This window comes from Choloepus didactylus, chromosome 13 (genome assembly GCF_015220235.1).
Source record: "Choloepus didactylus isolate mChoDid1 chromosome 13, mChoDid1.pri, whole genome shotgun sequence".
Classification (NCBI taxonomy): Eukaryota; Metazoa; Chordata; class Mammalia; order Pilosa; family Megalonychidae; genus Choloepus; species Choloepus didactylus.
In genome coordinates, this window is record NC_051319.1 from 70,824,971 (window position 1) to 70,848,007 (window position 23,037).

Consider the following 23,037-nt stretch of genomic DNA (forward strand, 5'->3'; position numbering starts at 1 on the left):
GGAGTTTTTCGTGTTGTTTTTTTTCTATGCCTGTCTCCTCTCTGCTGGGCTGGCTGCTCTCAGAGTCTCTGGTGTCTGGTCTCAGTCTATCTATGGTTGGAGTTTGAATCAGTAGAATGAGTTTCCGATAAGAGCAGCCACTGCAATTCTCCCTTCTCCTTCCCGGAGCTGACAGCCCCTCCTCCCCCGGGACTGAGCCTGGCAGGGAGGGGCGCGGGTCCCCTGGCCGCAAAAACTTACAGATTTCGCTGATCTCAGCAGTTCCACGTTTTCATGAGTGTTGTATGAAGTATGCCCAAAGACAGATTGCTCTGTGGTGTCCAGTCCACGCAGTTCCTGGCTTTTTACCTACTTTCCTGGAGGAGTAACTAAAACATACAGCTCACCAGTCTGCCATCTTGCCCCGCCTCTCTGGTTTTATTTTCTAAACAATTAGTAGGTTGGCAGGTAGAAAAGTGACTAGAAAATAAAATGAGTGGCAGTGATAAACCCTAGGAAAAGAAACAGCAAAATTAAATACAGAAAGCTTTGTTACAAGGTATTTCAAATTCAAAGGAATGTTGAAGCAGGAATGGAAATTTAAGAAATGTCTAATGATCAAAGATTTATGATATGATGGAAAGAATACTGGACACTAAGACAGACAGGCAGGCACAGGTTTTAATCCTGGCTAGTCTGTTAATGAGCTCTGTGACCTGAACAAATTGTTTAGCCTCATTGATCCACAGGTTTTTCATCTATAAAATGGGTATGATAATAACCTACAGTGCAGATATTTGATTCAATAGAGATGATATTCTTAAAGAACTTAGGATAGTGCTTGACTCATAGTAAAGGCTCAATTAAAATAGCTACTATTATTTTAATTTTGATACTAATATTTAAGAAACTGGATGTAGAGGCAGAGGGTATAAAAAATATGTTGCTGTCTTCTGGATTATGCATGAAGGCTTCTGACTTTAGTTTGTATTTCTGTATCAAATTTCCCTTATTTCTATGGCCAAAAGTTCAGAATCAGAGAGAGACTGGAAGATGCTATGCTGTTGGCTTTGAAGATGGAGGAAGGGGCCATGGCCCAAAGAATGCAGGCAGCCTCTAGATGCTGGAAAAGGCAAAGAAACAGATTGTACCCTAGAGCCTCCAGAAGGAACAACACCTCGATTTTAGCGCAATAAGACCCAGTTTTGGCTTCTGGCCTCTAGAACTGTAAGATAATATATTTGAATTGTTTTATGCCACTAAGTTTGTGGTAATTTGTTATAGCAGCAATACAAAACTGATACAATCATATTGGCCTCTTCATTTGGGGGTGGGGGGAGGAGGAAGCATGCTATTTCATTGCATATAAATGCCATAATTTATTTAACCTCTCTATTTACAGAAATTTATGATTTTTTGCTCTTAGAGAAAAAGTTTCAATAAATATCTTTATATATGATTGTAAACATATGCTAGTACTTACTTAGGAGCTACTAAAAGGTAATTACTTTAAGGGACATATAAAATATTGATAATACTCACACATTGTCCTCTGTTTACTTACCTATGGAATTAGGCTTACATGGGGGATCATCGCCTTTTTTCAAATCTTATGCTTCCACTGCTAAAACAGTGAAAATCAGTCAACTAAAGGAATGTTTCATTCTTATGTAATTGAATCAGGAAAGTTTAAATGCATGGTTTGTATAATGAAGAAAAAACAATTTTGTTTAGTTAGTCTAAGCATAAAGGTGATCAGACCTTTAACTTTCTAAGGAAGTAGTAAACAATAAAATAAGAAAAATGTCCATTTCCATGGATTCTATGGTCCTACTCATAATTGACTAAACTCATAACTAGACCCAGTTTCTAGTGGCTGCTTATCTTAGATTATTATTAAATGTCATACAGTATATGAGCACATTAATAGGGAGAAATTTTAGCTCAGGAATTAATTTTGGTTTCAGCTAAAATGCATATTTTCATAAATCAGAGCCTTTTGGCCCTAATATATTTGTTAAATTTTTCTGTGTGATACAATGAAGTACATAGTTTAAAGCTGACCTAGTCTTTGGGGCTCATAGTAACAAACACACAAAACATATTCCATTTGTCAAGTCTGATTTCTTAGCTGAATTTTCAGATTTCCCTTTGAAAACATGTAGAAGGGATAAGTTTATATTCATTGCAAATACTCTTCAATTTAAAATTTATCTTATTAATGACTGTTTTGTCTTTCAGATTTACAAAAATGGTTTGCTATATGTACAGTACTTCTGAACGTTAGTTTCAAACCAATGTCATTGGCAAGTAAGATAGAAAATTTAATAAAATATAGAAATGGCAGAAATATCTTGATTTAATACAAATCACAGAATAATTTTTCAATGAATCATTTATAGGTATCTCCCAGGACATTATAAAACTCTGCAGTGAGACTTATTCTCAGATACATCTTCATTCTTGGAAATTAAAGGCAACATTTCATTTTTTTCAATATAAATCAGAACCTAAGCAAAATTTATTGGTCTTTCCAGTTGCCAAAATCTAGGAGTTTCATTTCCATAAACTCACAAAATGAAACTCTGTGATTCAGACTTCAGGTGCACTGAGCCAACATGAGCTAAAAATGAGAGAATTTGAATCCACATGAGCACAGGTCTTAGTCAGCAAACAAATCTCTACCTCCTCCCCACCGAAAAAGAAGTCTTTGATTTTGAATATTGTGAAATTAAGAATTCATAACTTTGGTCCTCTGGAAAGAAGTGGACAATTGAAGAACTGAACATTAAGCATTATTCTCTTATATGAGGTTTTTAAATGTTGCTGATAATTTTTTATTCAATTTTAGTCAAAGACACTTCCAATGCTTTTGGATAAAAGAACTTACGCTCTTTGAAATAATGTGCTTTATTCATTTGTTTGCAAAATGAACAGGGATTATAAGCACCCTTGACAATAAGCAGTGCATTTGTCATAGTTTTATTGTGTTGTTTAGTTACAGATGAAATCCCTTGTTTCACATTATGTAAATCAGAGTCATGTTGCAGTCTCATGCATTATGATGTGATGTATTGTAGGTTCAAAAAAAGCACATAAAATCCCTTTTCCCCTACATCTGAATATACTTTACTCTCAGTGTTTCTTGGCCCAAAGGTGGATCTTTAATTTTCTGCATTACCATATTATTCAATATCATCTGCTTTGGGTGTTTCTCTCTCTACTTGTTTGCTGGCAAAGGCAATTGCAAAATAGAACTATCCATTATTTAATATAATTCCCCAGACTTCTTCCCCAGTGACCCTGGGGCCCTTATCACATTGCAGAGGTGATAGTGTGTCATTCTCTTCTCTGCCTGCAGAGTAGAATCCTGTTTTATTTATCTGTGTTTTCTTCCCCTTACTCAGGTACTTAATGAGGCCCACAACATCCAGTTGTATAGGTTGTGTACCACACAGCAGTAGAGGGAGCTATTCACATTGTTATGTACGTAAATGTGAATCAAGAATTGTCCAGTGCACAACATGTATAACCAGTCATGATGATCCTGTGATAAATTTGATGTCTATAGCTTCCTATGGCATAGAAATGCTAAATATATTTGGTTATCTACTTGTAACAAAAATGCCAGCAAACCTTTACTATTCCTCCTCCTCTGTAATTATACTCATTTCTGAATATGTTAAAACACAAGGGGGATGTATTTTCCTATATCATTTGGCGTTCTTTGGGTTGTTGAGCCACAGAAACCAATGCTGCCTAAGTTGAGCGTCAGAAGAGGCAGCTTTTCTGTCTTATTTTGATCTTGGGGAAGATTCTGTGTAGTTTTCGCAATCAAAGTTATAACTGAAGATCCAGACATTAGGAAGGACAGTGAAGAGAGAATTCTTGCAATCCCTTCTGTTGTGTTTGGACAATCCAGAGCCATTCACATTTTCTGACTATGTTATCTACTTTATATCCTCTGAATAAGTGGGCTGACTCTGGAAGTGGGGGATAAGTTGGGTGGGGAGGGTGGATCTTGTGGTTAAGAGCCTATGAATAGAGTATTCTGTGATCAGAAAATATGAAGTAATAGAAGACATTTTCCCAATGGAAGGAGACTGGGGAACAAAGTGTTCACTTCAGTGACTTTCATGGAATCTCTTAGCTTTTCAAAAATCTTTTATTATAACACTGCAAATAAATGTTCCATTGAGGGTAGTCTTGTTTTGCCCAGATTTGTAAGGTTTCCAATTTTCTGTCTTTCACACTGAAGGAGAAGCTGGCTATTAGCTTGCCATGGAAGAAATTCAGAGTAAAGTAGCTAGAAAGGTTACCTTTTATGGGATTGAATTTCAGTGTGTCTCCTCTCATTTGTCTAGAGTTGTCCTTATAATTTTGACATGTATTTTTGAAAAGATCACTTCATTTTACAAAAGATGTTAATATTAAAGACCCCAATGTTAACGGACAATCTCATTATTTAGTTCATTAAAATGTCTTTGTGTTTTTTGCTGTTTGCTTTTTGATCATTAACAAAAATGAATCTGCTCTGCAACATTCATTGTTTGAAAAGTAGACTCCATACAACAAATAGGAGTAAACCTTCTATATATAAAAGAAAAGGTTTTGTGTAAATTTTATATTAAGTATAAGTATATCTGATGATACAGCCAACTTCTACTTATCCAGGATGGATTAACTAGTTTATAGATTTACCAAAATAAAAAATAATAGCAAATTTTAAATGAAAAGCAAAAAAAATAAAAAAATATTACAAATTAGTGAAAACACTTACATATGTTTTGTTTGGCAATGCATGGTAATTGGTAGGCAATATATTTTAGACACCACATTGTGTCTGTTGCTATTTGGGAAGGACACACTCCCTTACTAGTCATATATTAGGCCTCTCTAGAGCATGGCCATTGCTAACATGCATTATAAAGACAAACAGAGGTAGGGAAGTTATGACTTTTAAAACAAATTAAAGCCAAGTATTTGAGGGTGGAGTTAATTGTATGACAAAAGGAAGGGAGAAGAAATAACTTGAAGCTGTACCTGAGTCTCTCTGTCTTACTGGAGTCCTAGTGAAATATTGGAAAATATTTGGATTGAGAGACCAACAGGAATAATAAATTTCCTGGTTTTCTTTGTGAAGAAATTCATGTGATAAACTGTCATATTTGTATTATTTTTGTTATGTATAGTTGCACAATGATAAATGCATTCCTAAATAGTGGATGTGATTTGAATGAATTAAGTTTTCATTAAGTTCATTTTGTGCTTTGTGCTGAATAGGGATTATTTAAGGCTCTGTTTGATCTTCTCTATTCCAATTCTACCCTTCTCCCCATTACTCTAGTGATCAAAAATTGACTCTGTATTTGTTTCATAGAAATTATCTCTGTCAGAAATTTCCCAAGTGGAATACTGAATAATTTTAATAATTAACTATTGATATTGAAATACTTAATTCCCTGACTCATTCATACCCATGGTTATCAACATATATGTTTGTCTTCAACCTTTTGGAAGAAAAATAATATTTTAGCCATCACTAATTTTTAAAATAATTTATAACTAACATAATCTCCAGCTATAAAAAGACACCTTTGAAAAAATAGTCAATGTCGATTGAGGTCAGTGTGAATATATTAGTCAGGCAGACACTTATACAACCTTTTAAGGAGTTTGGTAAAAATAGTTGCATGATAGGAAGTTGACTAATAAAACGATGCCCACAAGGCTTGTTTCTATGTATGTTTGTATCTAAAGTTAACAATAAACAAATGTATCATTTTACCATACCGAATTCCTATATGGTAGATCATAGATTGCTTTCCATTCCTTTAATTATGTAATAATCTGGGCAACTAGATAATCAGAAAATAATCCCATTATAGACCTACAGAAATTGTAGGAAAAATATAATAAACATCCTTTATAATTCACAGGTGAGATGAAAATAAAGAGGCTTCTAGCAACAAATGTAATAACCATTTGAGATAGTATGGTAGCTGCCCTGAGGGAATTTGTTGGACCAAAAACTCTGGTTTCCTGAGTCCCATATGGAGGAAAAAGACAGTATCTTGGGACTGTGCAAAGTGAGCAAGTGGAACTGAAATGATTACGTAAAGCCAGAGCCCTTGAATAGATACACCATTAATAAGAGTGTAAGCTGGACAAAACTCTTCCAGCAAGTACAGGTTGTCAACAAAGAAGCATTCTGTTTCAGCCATGACCCCAGGTTGGAGAAAATGGCTGCTTTGGGGATTCATTACCATGAATCATATTCCAACATTAAATCACTTAGTAAACATGTATGCAAAACTGCTCTTGAGGGGCCCTCTCTCAGCTTACACCACAGGGAAACCACGCAAGTAAATCACTATTGGATTTGGGTTCACAATGGAATTCCAAGTCACAGAATAACAAAATCATCCACATTAAGAGCCAAGTGTCACAGTAAAGACTATAATTAAAAAGGCTAACAGAGATTACAAAATAAGCATGCTTCACCTGATTAAAATGCAAAAAACTCAAAATATGAGAAAAATAAATTTTGGAAAAGAGTGGTTGATTTGAAAAATAAGGAAAATAAACTTTATAAAAAATATAGTTCTTGAATTTAAAATCGCAATTCATAAGTTGAGCAGATTAGATGCAGCTGAAGAGAGGACTAATGGATTAGATGAAAGTTTGAGGGATTCTCCAGAAGGCTACATAGAGTGTTCAGAAGATAGAAATATAAAAGGGTGCTTGAGAGTTAGAGATTTCAAAATGAGAAGAACCAACAAGAACTGTGGTCATTTAGAACTGTATGTACTCCAGAAAAACATGTTCTTAAATTTAATTCATTCCTGTGGGTGTGAACCCATTGTAAATAGTACCTATTGATGAGGCTACTTCAGTTAAGAAGGTGTAGCCCATCTCAATCAGAATGGGTCTTAATCCTATTACTGGAGTCATTTATAAGCAGAATAGAATTCAGAGAGAGAGAGAAAGAGAGAGAGAGCCCCCACAGGAATCAAGAAGCTGAAGTGGAACCAGAAGAGAAAGACCACAAATGCTGCCATGGGTCTTGTCATGTGGCAGAAGAGCCAAAGATTGCCAGCTGTCAGCCCCAGAATGTCACAGCCTGTAGGGAGAAAGCATTACCTTGATGATGCCTTGATTTGAACTTTATTTTAGCCTCAAAACTGTGAGCTAATAAATTCCCATTGTTTAAGCTAACCCATTTTATGGTATTTGCTTGAGCAGCCCAGGAAACTAAAACATGAACCTAAAGGTGTTCTGTGAGTAGAGAATAGAAAGAGTTTAAGAGGACTTAGCTAATATAATGTTAAGAAGTTTTATGAGTCCACGAATCTTCAAGTTGAAAAATATCCCAAGTACCAAAGAAGAGAAATAAAAAAAGCATTATCTTGACAGGTCTTCATGAAACTGCAGAAAGACAAAGACAAAAAGAAATTTAAAAATTAACCAGAAATCAATGCATGAAGGAAGTGCAAAAAAGTGTGATCACAGCCTTCCAATCAATAATTATGGATGATAGAATAAAGTAAACTAATATCTTCAATGTGATAAGGGGCAACAAAATCAGCCTAAAATTTTTTACTCAGCTTTTGTTCTGTTATGAATAAAGACCCCCAAAAATTAAGGAAACAAAACTGGAACAGTTTATCATTCATAGAACTGAATACCCAGCTCTTTAGAAAGCTGGAAATACAAGATATAAGTGAGCAGAGAAATTGCCAAACATATAGGCAATTCTTAATAAGTACCAACTGTTAAAAAAAATGAACAACTTTCTGATATGGGTTTTAAAATAAAGATGAAACAGCAATATCAGATAAAAATAACAGATGATTGAAGGGAGAGTGGATTAAAATTACTTGATGTCCTTGCATTTTTCAGAAACTGAAGAAAAATGTTAACTTTAAACGTTTAAAGTGAATGTGGTAGACAGAATAATGCCCCCCCCAAGATGTCCACACCCTAATTACTGGAATCCATGAATATGTTATTTTTCATGGCAAAAGGAACTTTGCATATGTGATTAAATTAAGGATCTCAAGATGGAATCGAATTATCCAGGAGGCCCCAATGTAATTCACAAGAGTATAGGGAAAGAGGGAGGCAAGAGAGTCAGAGTCAGAGAAGGAGATGTGATGATGGAAGCGAGGTCAAAGTGATGAAATTCCTGTTTTTAAATATTCAAGGGGATCCACAAGTCAAAAAAAAAAGGGGAGCCTCTAGAATCTAGAAAAGGCAAGCAAATATATTCTTCCCTAGAGCCTCCAGAAGGTACACAATCCTGCAGACACCTGATCTTAGCCCAGTGAAACCGTTGCAGACAGAAACTAATATAGTGCACTTAAAAGTAACTATGAATCAAATGAAATTTAATATTACTCTTCAAAGTAGTAAAATTAAATTTCTGTTAAAAAAAAGAGGAAAATAAAGCTCAATAGGGAAGAAAGAGGAAAAAAAGGAGAAAAGTTAGCAAATAAATATAAGTTGGTAAACAGCACACATATGATGATAGAAAAATCCAAATATATAAATAATAAAAGGTGAATGGATTAAATTTATTGAAATAAGGATTTTATGTAGCAAGATTTAAAAATTTAAACCACATGCCAGTATTAAGAGACTCGAGAAAATGACAGTTGAAGTAAAAGGAAGGTAAAGTTATGCCAAGCAAATACTGATGTATTAATAATATGTACTTATACATTATTATCTGTCACAATATACTTTACCACAGAAAATATAAGGGACAAAAGATGGTTTTCACATAATAATGGAAAGAATAATTCAAATGAAGTTACAAAAACTTAATGAGTTTAAATACTTAATAATTTAGCTTTAGTGTAATGAAGCAAAATTAATAAAATCACAAGGAAATATTAACAAATTTATAACTATCATGGAATTCTTAACAAACCTTTCTAAGAATGAGATTAAAAGTAAATCCAAATTGTTCATTCTATTGGACATCATAGTTTGTTGCTAGCTGGACTTCACAGACAGGACATGTATAGAACTCTGCTCCCAACAATTAGATAATACGTATTCAAGCATGCATGGAAGATTTACAAATTAAACCTATGAGATAGATATTATTATACCTTTATTTTTTAGCATAGGTGACTGGGGCACAGGAAAGTTAAGTAGGTTGTATAAAGTCATATAACTAGTAAGAGGTAGACAAAATTTTTACTTTCAATTAGTCTGGCTCCATGCTTATAGCTCTTAATTACTATGTTCTATTAAATTATGTACGTAATTTGTGAAGTCTTAAGTAATTACTAACAAGGATGAAGTAGAGTCATTTGTATTGGTAGGAGATGCTCTCCAAGATACAGAGCTCTATTGAAAGAGCAAATTACAGAATATTATTCCTGGTTAGATCATATTTATGTAAAAAGACCAATTTACTCATACCCTTATTAAAGTGATTATTATTGGTTTTTACACTTTTTTGCCAATCCTATAAAATGTTATTTTGTTTCAAACTGTATTTCTTACATTTAGATCTTCAATTTGGAAATTATTTATGTATTATGTGAAGTAGAGAAAATAAAATATTTTTCAAAAGGAAAATTATTCCCCAATACCACATGCTACGTTTTGAAATACTGAAAATGAAATTCCGTAAAATTAAAAACAAGATGGTATATTATCTTTGAAATATCATCTATGAAATGGGACAACAATGTCCCAGGATTATAACAGGTATAAACGTTTAATAAAAGTTTAATTAATTAATCTCACATTTTCTTAAAATTAAAAATAAGTTAATCTTATTCTCAGTTTTATTAAATTCATGAAGATATAGGATGTAGTTGAATAAATCATATAACTATTCAAGAAAAAGTTATATAATCTATAGCTTAGCAAAAGGATTTATAGTTACTTTCACTTTCCATTTTTCTTTCTAGGAAAGATTTCTGTGTACACAAAGATGAACCATGTGATACTGTTGGTAAGTGTATATAAAACTTGTCACACTTTTGAGGAGTTACTTCTGGGGACTTTTAACACATCCCTTGGTTTTAATGGAATATTTTTAGAATATCTGAGATAAATATGTATTTCATTTAAATGGTGAACTGTTTGTCAATGCTTCAATTATTAAGATCATATATAAATGCTATATTGGAGAATTTTTAAATGATGCTTTAAGACTATCCTCAGTCCTTTTTATTATTTTTCCAGAGATACACACATGGGTTCAGTACAATTTTATTATGATTGTTTAACTAAGATAAAATGTATTAATGACATTATGATTGACTATTTTTTAAGATAATGGATTTCTTTTTGGATTTAGATATGCTTGAAGTTATCTGAAGACTGTGTCAAAAGAAAGTACATCCAATTCACTGGATCCATAAGAATTCTTTGTACATAATGTTGCTATTTTGTCACATTTTGTTCTGGATAACTAAAACCCCCCTGTAGCTAATAGAATCTCCAGCTCTTCTTAATTTCTAGAGAACACACACACACAGAGTTTTTGTATATATATGCAGTTCTACATCATGTAGCTGTATGTTAAAAGGGATTATGGTAAGGTATATTTAATAGAGCCATAATCTGATTTTGATATATCATATAGGGCTAATTTCCAAGGGTAATAAGTGCTCTAATTTAACCATCTTTGGGGAATCATTTATTCTTTACAAGGTGAGCAATAAATAAGAGGGGTAAAATAAAACAAAGGGTTGTGTTATTTAAAAAATAATTCTAGGTAGCTCCATTAACTTAAATTCTAATCAACCTCAACAGATTTTTAAATTCTTAGATAGTAAGTGGAAAAAAAAAAAACAGTGTAAAGTACATGATGATGGAATCAAAAAGAATATTTGGTTTAGAAGAAACTGTAAACGTAGAAAGAGCTGTACACGTAAGGAAAAGCTGGATTGATTTAGAGAGGATCTTCCTGTTGTTAACTCACTTACCTGTTTCCTACAGTTCTTTCCTCCTTCTTTTTTCTTTTTATTTCCTGTCTGAATCTCCAGAAAGTAGATCTTGATATATAGTCATAATCACTCTTACTGTGGAAGCTTTCGATTACCAAAAAAAAAAAAAAACAAAAAACAAAAAACGGTCACTTTGCCCCCCAAAACCTTGTTCTTTTTATATGGTCAGATCAACTCTTTGCCTCATTCAACCACATGAGGGAAATCAGCAACCCAGGCAGTGTCTTCCATAAGTGTACACACACAATATCTGCCTGTATAGATCATGGATATGTGAACCTCAGGGAGCAAATACTAATGTGAGGATAACTAATTTCTGATTTGATTATGACTATGCTTCACATCTTGCCAAATATGCTGATTGAAACTACCATATATTTTCTTGCTATGTATAATATATAAAATATATTTTCTAATTTAAAGAGCATTTAAGCAATTAGGAACCTCAGTGTGTTTGGACAAGCAGAGGTTAGGTGAGGCAGAGAGGTGGTTTAATCAGCTCCTAGCTGTAGTCATCTCGTCCTTTTAAGATTTTGATTTTAAAAAAATTGTTTTAAATCTTATTGCATAGGATGTGCTTACTACAATCTATCTGTATTTCTGAGATCTTAAGTTCTCGGCCTCCCCTTTGACATCACCAAATTCTTTTATTGCCTTCTTCATCTTATGGCAGTTTCTTTACCAACCCCAATATCAGACAAGGCTCTTTTTTTCTATTTAGTCTTGAGCAGATTAAAAGTCTAGAGTTTTTCTTCAAGAGACATAAAATGAAAACCTATAACAACCAAGTCAGAGTAGTTTCATCCCAATCCCCAACCCCTGCAAAAATCTTTCTTGTTACACAAATACATTTATGCCTAGAGATACATATATTTATAAGATTTATAAATATATTTGTGAGAAATAGCTATATGGTTGCCACTCCATCATACCATGCCTCTCTCTACCAATGTGTCGGTGAAATGCCATGTTAGAAAGGATACCCCTTTTGGGATGAATTGTGATTTCTTTAGGCCATCAAAGGGACCATTTCAGGACCTGGGTCTAAGCCAGTCAGCACATGACCTTGCCCTGTTGGGCGCATGTGGGTTGCCACCTGTATTTCCCTCATCATGCTGTAGTAACATTTTTGATGGTTGGGGCTTCTTTATATATGTTCCCTACTGGATATATAAACAAGGAAGGACACAACCCTGATAGCCATAATCACAATGGAACTAGCCCTGGAATGAATCTGACCTCCTACACTGCAGAATGGAAAGATGGAAAGTATCTTTCTCCTTGATGACATTGTTGAATCACTTAGCCACCAACCCTGGAGCCACTCTAACCTCTGGGCTTCTGGGTTGGTGAGACAATAAATATCTTTATTATTTAATGCAGTTGAAAGTTTTTTATTTCTGTTACTTGCAGCCTAAGCCACAGCATCTTCCTGATTCTCACATAATCATTTGTAAAAACAATCAGAATATGGGGCAATATTAATGACATCACTATTATTAAGAGAATGTGCTGATACACTGTTCTGTGACCCATTCACAAAGTCTTTGTATAGCTCCTTTCTTCTTTTGTCTATAACTGATATGAAATCAGCTTATTTCACTTGGATACTATAGTGACAATATTGATGAAAACATGATAGAAGTGGATTTAGTATTTATTAGCTTGGATAATATGGAGTTGAATAACTTTAACATGAAAATTTTCCCCACTCTCCTAGGTATAGTGAGAGGGGAAGGACAGCAGTTGAAGGCTTTGAATTTATATTGTTAACTTGAATTATAAATGGAGAGAAATGCCTATATTTTAAAAGCAATGGTAAGATATATTCTATGCACTGTAATTTAAACAATAGTTTCATGGAAATATCTCATTAATCCCTTTAAAACCTGAACTCTCTAGTTTACTATAATCATTTTATGGATGACGAAAGCTCTGAAGTACAATGAACAGAGCATGGGTCTTGAACTCAGTCATCTTGATTTGAATTAGAGTCTGCTGTTTATTAGTTATGTGAACTTGGGCACAATATTTCATACCTTGAAAGCCTGGATTCCTCATCTGTATACTACGGACCTCACAGAGTGCTGTTAAACTGTGACATTTGCAAAAGCAGCTTGGTTGTTAATCAGTTCTCAGTATGCATTAGTTTCTATGGCACTCTTTTTAATTCCCTTGGAAGGGATTAAAGATTTGCCCAGCATCACATTAGTAAATGGCAGTGCTGGACTCCACCTCACATCTTCTGACTATAATGTGAGTCACCTCTCCTTTATCATATGTTACATTCATATAATAGGAGAAATACACTAGAAAACTGATCATGAGAACACTAGAAATGAAATTATAGAAAAAATTAGTAAAATGTATAGAATATAATAAAATTGCATAAACATTTCATAAAATATATAAAGAAATGGCAAATATAGACTTGGAAATAACTTGGTTTGTATTGTCAATATTTTAACCTTATAACAGTAGGATATTTTACTGACTGGCTGAATCAAAAGGTATGTTCACTTTGAATGAGCTGGGCTATGCCAATATTATAGATATTATAAATAAATGTTTCAGATGAAATCTGCATGTATTTATTAAGTTTATATATGAAAAGATAGCTAGAGGGTAAAAATAAAAGTCCTTTATACTATCCTCTCAATCAAACATTTTTTCCTGTTATTTTAGTTAGGTAAGTTGTTTGGAACATAGGTAGGTATTTGGATACTGGAAAAAAACAAATGCTATTAAATGTTTTAATCAACAAAATATCAATTCTAAAACGCATGTGTATTTACCCTTGAACATACCTGAAATTAGGATGCATTTTGCATTCAGCATCTTATTAAAATTGTGCAATTGTGCCATAGATCAATTCAATTTTTTTTCAGTCTTAGATTTGATGAAATATGGTGGTATCCTTAAATTTCAGGAGAAATAAAGTCTAATTCAGTATGCAAGTGGAAACTATCTCTGCTGTACTATTAGTGAAATTGATCTACTTTCTGTGGTAGGCAGAATAATGTCACCCTGCTCCCTTAAGATGTCTATTCTCTGGCTCCTGAAACCTGTGACTATGTTAGGTTACAAAGCAAAGGAGAATTAGGGTTACTATTCAGCTGACCTTAAAATAAGGACACTATCCTGGATTATCCAGGTATACCCAACATAATCACTTACTTAAAAGTAAAAGCGGAAGGCAGAAAAGTTGAGAGTCAGAGGGAGATGTGACTACTGAAGAAAGGCACAAAGAGGTAAAATGTGAGGACTCGACTCACCATTGCTGGCCTTGAAGATGGAAGACCTGAGCCATGAGCTACAAAAATGTGAGCGGCCTTGAGAACCTGGAGAAAGTAAAGTGATGGCTTCTCTATTAGAGCTTCCAGGAGGGAACGCAGCCCTGCCAAAACGTTGGTTTTAGCCTGTGAGAGTTGTCAAGACTTCTAACCTAGAGAACTATAAGGTAATCAATTTGGTGTTTTAAGCTTCTAAGTTTGTTGTAATTTGCTACAGTAGCAGTGGGGAACTAATATATTCTTTAAAAAATAATTGTCCCCGCCTTCACTTAAAGACAAGGTATAAAGAACAGTGCTCTCAAATCTTTAGACTGTGAGGTAAGCAATTTTAGCTCTAAAGTTGGTTTTGAAAACTAGTGAAGAGCATCAGATATGATAAAAAATAGAAAAAAAACGTGTTTAAACTTTAAAAGGCACACTTTTAAATTAATTCTGAGTAATGGTTAATATTGATATAAACCTAATATTAATTAGACTAAATCAACAAGAATGATTGTGCTTCTGATATTCCTTTTCCTTCAACTTAGTGTTTCTATCTTTGTTAGTTGTTATAACCACAATTAGATATGTCAAAAACATTCAATATTTATTGAATGTCACTGGGTCCAACATTGTGAGCACTTCAGAGCCTTGTAGATATATTATCAGTAGTGTATCTGCATCTTATATATCTAGTTGGCTACTTGTTGGTATATAGGATATATTATTGTATTGGAAACAACACTTGTTTATAAGAAAATTTAGAGGAAAAAAATAATTAATTTGGATGAATTGAGTGTAATGGATTCCAGGAAATGTCTAGCAGCCCCTCCAAACATCATTACCCCCTTTTCCCTCTTTAGCTCCCAGCTGCCTTCTCTCTTTTCTCTTTCAACTCTTCCCAAACTGTTGCACAAAGGCCATTTTATACGTTATGGAAAGGAATACTGAGGAATCAAGGTGAACTGCTTTGATCTTCAACTTAGCTCTCTGAAGGAGACTGGTACATATACCTCACAGATAGTAGCAGATCAAAACAATAGTACAAGATATGCACATAAATATTGTATATCATTGAAACATAATCTGTGCCTTAAGTACAGAGGAGAAAATTGCTTACATGTATGTGTTATAGACAGGACAAACTTTTCAGAGGCAGTGGGATTTCAGCTGAATCTAGAAGGTTGACTAGGCTTCTGTTACCTGGAGAAGATGAAAGAGAAGTATTAATGAGAAAAGAATGAAAGTAATTATTATGTACTAAGAAATTTGATTATTTGACTGATCCCTTCTTTCTGATCACATTTGATTGGGCCTTTATTCCTAGCTCCATTAATTTTTTTCTCATTCTCCACTGTTGTGCCCTTTCTTCTGCTAATGTCTCACATGCTGCCATTCCTCAGAATTCCAGTTTGATGCCTTTTCTCTAGGTTGCAATAATGCCATCCAGACCCACAGCTTCACATGTCAATTACCAGACACTTAAAATCAAGAAATTTACTTTACATCTTATCAAGCACACCAAACTGCTTATGTCTAAACAGGAATATGTCTTATTTCCACAAAGATAGTACTTCTCTGATTTATCTGTGGACCAAAAAATCTTTGAATTAATTTTCCTTTACTCTTTGCTTTCCTTCGCATCTCATATGTAATTAAAACTCCAATCCTGAAAGGATTCCCAGATGGTAGCACTAGAATACAAGTGTGTTTGTCATTTGTTCGTTAGCAGCATGGTATATAAATATATACAGACAGTAACAAACTGAGGCTGTTTCACATCAACCTTTTCTACGAAAGAAGTGTGTTGAATAACATATCAGCTGTCCATCTGACTCCTTTGAATGTAATATTTTTTTCTCTCTGCCTTTAAGGATCTTTGTTTTTATTCCTTGTTCTGTGCACACACTATGATAGGTGTCCTTCCCTCTCTTCCTTCCTTTCATCCTTTTTTCCTTCCTCCCATCCTTCCGAACTATGAGTTCTTGATTTCTTTGTATCCTACTTTGCATTCTTCATGCTTCCTGAATCTGAAGAATCATGTCTTTTATTTATTCTGGCGAATTCCCTATCATTATGTCTTCAAATATTGTGTTTGCCACCAATCTTCCAACTCTTCTTTCCAGAAATCCTAATAAAATTATGTTGCTGCTTCTTATTATGATTTCCTTAATTCTTATTCTCTTTTCATATCCATCTCTGTCTTTCTAGGCTATGTTCCAGGTAACTTTTTCAGCCATATTTCCCAGTTTACACTAATTATCCTTTTATTTCTTTTTAGTGTGCTTTTAAACCCATTTATCAGGGTGTTTTAATTTAAATAAATTTATTTCTAAACATTCATTTATTTTTCCCATATCTTTAAGATTGAGACTTTCTCATCTTTTTAATCTCTTCTTTTAGGTCTGAATCACTTAAAGTGTACATTTTAAGAGTCACAGGCCAATAATTCTATTATTGAAGTTCTTGTGGGTCTGATATTATTATTTGTTTACTTTGGTTAATCCTATTCATTGTGGCTTACTACACATGAGTTATATTATTTCATATTTGAGCTCTTATTCCTTCAAATTTTTTAATCTGTAGGAATCCTGTCTGGTCTGGGTTGAGAGTATATCTTTCCTAAGATGATTTTTATTCTTGAATACGTTAGAGTATTTAGGTTATTTCTTGGACTAGCTTTTCTTGGACCATGCAGGTGGTGTAAATTAGATATCCCATCCTATGTGGATATTCTCAGGAGAGGCTAGCTTCTGGTCAAAGTAGACACCTTTTGCCAGAGAGCAGGTTGTCTGCCCTTTCACTGGGTTTAACCATTTTGGTGGAGATATTTTCCCAGCTTTATGCAGAAGTCTCATTTCCAAGGACTTACTTTGAGCATTCTGAAAGCATTATCTTTGCCCCAATGTGATGGCTAAACCTGAAGATCTTTTGATCTGTGTTTGGCAAATGCCTTCATGCAGCCAATGAATCAGTACCAGCTCACAGGTCTGTATTTTCCCTTCTTTTTCTTTAAGCCCATAAGGGCATATTTCCCTTACTTGTGAATTCAGCTATGCATTCAAGAGGATTTTTGTTACTTTTACTCCAGAATTAAATTTGAAGCTGATTTGCAATGAGAATTTTCTAAAGATGTTTAGACTATCATGGTGCTGGAAATGGGATTTCAAGAAAAAGTTTTTAAGCATTATTATTATTTATATAATTTTTATACACACTGCAGCTACCCTTGGTCACACAGCTCACTTTGCTCAACATGCACATGTATTGTGACACCAATTTTGAGAATTAATGTTAGAATTATGATGATATCCCAGGTTTTCACTAATAATTTTAGAAAATTTTATTTCAATGTTGAAATTGTCTATATGCTATAAACTAGTGATTCTAAACTTTTTGGTTTCAGCACTCTTTTATATTCTTGAGAATTATTGAAGACTCCAAAGAGCTTTATTTATGTGGGTTATATTAATTAATTATTAATATAATAGAAATGAAGACTAAGGTCCTAAAACTATTTTAATTCATTTTAAATTGGCAAAAATAATCTTATATGTTAGCATAAAGAACATGCTTTTTATAAAATCAACTATATTATCCAAAGCAAAAATATTAGTGGGAAGTGGCTTTGTTTTACATTTCTGCAACTCTATGTCTAACTTATGGAAGATAGCTGAAATCTCATATAGGCTTCTGCATCTGATGAGTTGCTGTATGTTGTTTTGAGGGGAACTATATGAGGAAAACCTGGCCTCACACAGATATGTAGTTGGAAAAAGGAGGAGTGTTTTCATACTTGTTTCAAGTTATGGATATTCTTCTTTGAGAGTATACTAAAATCCAAGTGGGTTTGTGAGAATTGGTGTCATGGATTTGATGACTTCACAAGTTTGTGAATGTGGTGATGTGGAATCTGAAAGCATATCAACAAACTTGCACACTCTTTTATATTAATAACTATTGTTCTATCTTGTTTTAACCCTGCATGGCCTTTTATCCTAATTCAACGGTCACTGGAAAATCTTGGTTCAGTGATTTAGACAGATCTTCCCAATGTTGCCACATTTTAGTATACAATATATTTATGAATTACAATTCATAAGTTATATTCATACAGTTATATGTATGAATATATAAATATTTGTAAGAGAAGAATTTAAATATTGGGAAGCTCTCAAGCTCATGGTAACAGCTTGTTTTCCAATGTTCTAGTTTTTTACTGTTTTAATTTTCACTTAAAAGCTTCAATTTTATCATTGACCAAAAGTACTGTCAGTTGTTTCTCTTGGAATAACAGATTCACTTCATTCATTTCCATGAAAATGTCTGCCAAATATCCAAATCTGAATCACCAGTATTTGTTCTTTCAAGTAAAAATGGTTTTCCATGATAAACATGGTTCAACTCACAGCTAAAATAATCTCACAGTTCTTTTTCTTGAAACTATGTTCATATTTCATTCTACCAACAGCAATGCTTTATACATACTTCCTTTCTGTCACACAAAATATGAAAAATGCATATATTGAAGGGTACAGATTTAATAAAATAAATAAATTTTACTGCTTCATCTAGGACATTTTTAAGAGAAATTGGCTTTTTCTTTTCTGTGAGTGACTGGCAGTGAAAAGTAAAATGACTGCCAGTGAAGTTGCATGTCACTTGCCTTGTTGATGTGTGCAAATCAGTTTACCTGCTGTTACTTTGCACCATCAATACAAATATCAACACAGTTTTGGCCTTCCAGACTACTTTGAAGGGTGTAAGGAACCCATTGAAAAGGTATTAGGAAACCCTAGAGTTCTGCAGAACACTCAGAATTTTTGCCGTAACCTTTTCCTAGGAGTGATTGATGATGATAGTCAGTGTTTGTGTATATTTCATGAAATTTATTAAGGACTTTAAAGTACAAACAGTATTGGGAAAGATTTCAAGCTGGCAAAGGTACATGATGATCAATATGAGTTTTCAACTATGAATGTTTTTCTTTATTATTTTTTGGTGACAGAGTTGGCTATCCTTTAAAACCTGATTTCTAAGACTGTGATGCTCTGAACCTCCATTTACTCTGTTACCAAGTCTTAGATGCTTCAATATTATTTATAAAGTCTCTTCGGCTATCTTTGAGTAGATTATATTGATACAGTTTATTCTTCTGTTTGTATGCTTATGAATATTCTAATTCTATGTACTTCTAAATTATCAAACAGGCATACAGACCACCCAGGAAGCAACTGATAGAAAGAACCACATCCAGAGACTAAAACATACTTAAAGAACCCTTTTATGTTGACACAGTATGTGTGAGAATGTCCAGACACTTCCCTTTCCAAATACCAATACACTCTCCAAAACACATTTCAGCAGAGGTAATCATTTTTATTGGGTGAGAAGAGGAGGTCAAGCCAATTTTTAAAGTAGCTTAATTTTCATTAAATAGCAGTTGTGGCATTTTCTCTTGTACTGTGGCACTTATAGCATAGAGAGTTGCAGAGATGAAAATACTTAAAGAAATTCTGAAAGCTACTCTCTAGTTTATTCCTTTTTTGGATATGACTATATGTTTCTACAGAAAAAAAAATTATAGTATGTAATATTTTGAAGCTTGTAACCTAATGGACAAAGAATAAGGTTAAATTGTTTCCATATAAATCCTACTTTATAAATAAATTAGTAGTATAATTAAGTCTTCAAGAGAGTGCATGAACCTTAAATGTGTATAATTTTCTATAAACATGGGTTGGGCTTGAAATACCCAGTGGTCATTTTATTTGTGTGAGATGTATTATGAAGTACTCTTCAGTGCTTAATGTAAATGTCTTCAGAAATGCAAATTGAGTATATTCAGAGTGGTAGACAGAATTCTATGGACGGCAACCCTAGTATTCCTGTCCCCCGATGATTCAATCAAACACTAATATAGATACTGCTGTGAAGGGATTTTATAGATTTAACTAAAGTCCCCTTAGTTAATCTTGAAGTATGGAGATATAATCTCATGAGCCTTTTAGAAACAGAGAAAAAGAACTCAATTGTGCCAACAACCTGAATAAGCTTGGAAACTGATACTTCCCCAGAGCCTTCAGATAAGAGCCCAGCCTGGCCAAAATCTTGATTTTGGCTTTGTGAGACCCAAAGCAGAGAACTCAGTTAATCCTGCCCAAACTTCTGACCTACAGAACTGTGTGATAATAAATGGGTGTTGCTTTAAGCTGTTAGGGTTGTGGTAATTTGTTATGCAGTAAATAGAAAACTAATATATTCAGGCTAAAGGATACATATTGTTCCACATTGATTGAAGGTTTATATACTGGAAAGAAATGCCGTCCCCTTGCAGCAAAGTATATGTATGACCATCTGCGAGGGCAAAGTAAGAAAAAAAGAAATGTTTGTTAAGGAATATCAGTTAAGAGCAGATATTTGAAGAGATTCCCATTCATCATATGCAAGGGGTAGAAGAATAGGAAAAGGATTTTTAAATGATTTGGAAGGATTTAATACAATTCTACAATCTTTGCAATTTTTCTTCATCTACTATTTTTCCCTTGTCTCATCAGTGAAAATGAAATGGATCTGAATACTTTCTTAATAGAAAGAAAGGAAAGTACTGTGGAAAATTGGGGTTTGAAGGAGATAAATTTGGTGGTTTCAACTCAGAATAGACAGGAAAATGTACCAACTCTCTGGTCCTCCAATAAGAAAGATAAGAACAATCAAGGGAGTGAGACTGAACTGGGGTTTAGCTGTAGATTTGTAACAAAAAGGCCTGTGCGGTTCATCCATTAATTGGTTGATGGACACTTGGGTTGCTTCCATCTTTTGGCAATTGTGAATAATGCCACTATGAACATCAGTGTTCAAATATCTGTTTGAGTCCTTGCTTTCCATACATTTGGTTATATACCTAGTGGTGGGATTTCCAGATCATCTAGTAGTTCTATACTTCATTTTCTTTTCTTTTTTTTTTTTTTTTGGTTCTCTTGATAGTTTAATGTTACATTTGCAGCATAAATAAGGCACAATATATGTCAGGGCAAGGGATGGAGGGAGAAGGCATGGCTGGGGGATAACTGCTAAGCGGCAAGGGGGAAGGAAGATTAAGGAGAATAGAGCAAAGCCCCTGCCTCAGCCCTGTCCTAGGAGATTGTGAGAGCCTGCTCACAGGGATCATGCTGACTTGGGTGGAGGGGAGAAAGGAAAAGACGGTTTTGTAACAAAATAGCCTGTAGCGCTGTATCCTCTCAACCATCAAAGCCCACCATCAGGGAATGTGAAGACTCAGACCCAGAGGAGTTCCTTGATAAGATAGAGAGGTGTTGCTACATGTCAAAGATATATAGATAAACGGAGATATAATCATAGATACACACTGCTTTCCTTTAAACAGATACTATGTCAGGATACTGCAGCTTCCACTGTTTGGGTTGGAAGCTTTTCTCCTCGCTACCTGAAAGGTGTGTGTGTGTGTATGAGAGGAACATAACAGCTAAAGCTCCAGCTGGTCCTTAGTGTAACAAAGAACACGGAGTAACCAGTCTGCAAGGGCACACTGGACAACTTCTGTCCAGAATGACCCAGAGAGAGGTTTTAGGGATAAGACTAGAAGGAAGACAAACCTAGATTTTGAGATGAATGATGTGGTGGTGGTTGTTTCAATGGGAGTGAAGGGAGGGACTGGAGGAAATTGAAAAATATGTTAGTGCTAAGACAGATGATGGTATTTAACATATCCTTGATATCGTTAAAGAATTTCCCAGCTTGCCCCTAAGGCAATGGTTCTCAAACTTTAGTGTGCATTCGAATCACTTGGAGTGCTTGTTACAAACCACCCCCAGATTTTCTGATTCAATAAATCTGGGATGGGGCCTGAGAATTTGAATTTTGAACAAGTTCCCAGATATTGGTGATGCTAATGCTGCTGGTCATGGACCACATTCTAAGAACCACTGCCTAAGGTAAAGCCAATAAAACTGGTGCTCAGAGCCACTTCTTGCAGCAGAAAACACCACTCACCAGTAGCTAATGCTGATGAGATAGCCCTGTGCTGGCAGCCCCCATTAAAAATATAAAGTAAACCCTAGTAACTACAATACAGACATGGATTTACAAAGGACATAATCTGTCTTAACCTGTCCTACTATCCCCAACTTTTTCTCATTCTGGGGTAGGATTTTACCCCAAAGAGAGATAAATGAACTGGTGCAGAGTGGGAGTGTTGGCCAGCAGCTACCTATGCGCATTCCTGCTGGGTCACCACTCTGGGGTAGGTGGGTGGGGATTTATCTCTATGCATGTGTAGAAACAGAAACAGAGAAATCAGTTCTGTACTGTGAGGGGGATGATTAGGGTTCTGAGAGGCTGTTGGTAGGTGGAGGTCCTCTAATCTGCCTTAGGATCCTCTCCTGTTTTTGCCTCCCCCCTCCTTTGATCAAAAGCTGAAAGAAAGCAGACAGAGCATAGCAACAAAAGCATATGTGATACAGCCAGGAGGACTGGAAAATAGACTGGGTTATGAAATTTAAAAAAAAGAAGTAATATATTTCCTTCCTGTGTATACAATGTACAATATTAATGGGAAATAATGATTTGGGGATGGGAAGAGAATTATGAAGGAAGAGGGGGAAATTGGGGTGAGCTGTTTCAGGGGCTAGCACCTTTAAGGAGCCTCTCTTGGCATGGAGGTGAGCCGCAGGAATGACAGGAAGAATTTTTTGCTGTCTACTTGGTGGATCAGACTAAAGATGGGGCATGGTTATAGCTAAGCACCCCATCTACCAGGATGGGTTGGTGCTGGGTGGCAGTATATCAAA

The 23,037-nt window shown here is 34.6% G+C and overlaps 1 protein-coding gene across 1 annotated transcript in view; it reads left to right on the forward strand.

Moving 5' to 3' along the window:
- Positions 1-23,037, forward strand: part of ADAMTS19 (ADAM metallopeptidase with thrombospondin type 1 motif 19) — a 274,154-nt gene that overhangs the window by 80,451 nt on the left and 170,666 nt on the right. Inside the window, exon 7 of the mRNA XM_037802030.1 lies at positions 9,912-9,955. Within this exon, the coding sequence (XP_037657958.1) occupies positions 9,912-9,955 (44 nt within the window). The remainder of the gene's footprint in view (positions 1-9,911; positions 9,956-23,037) is intronic.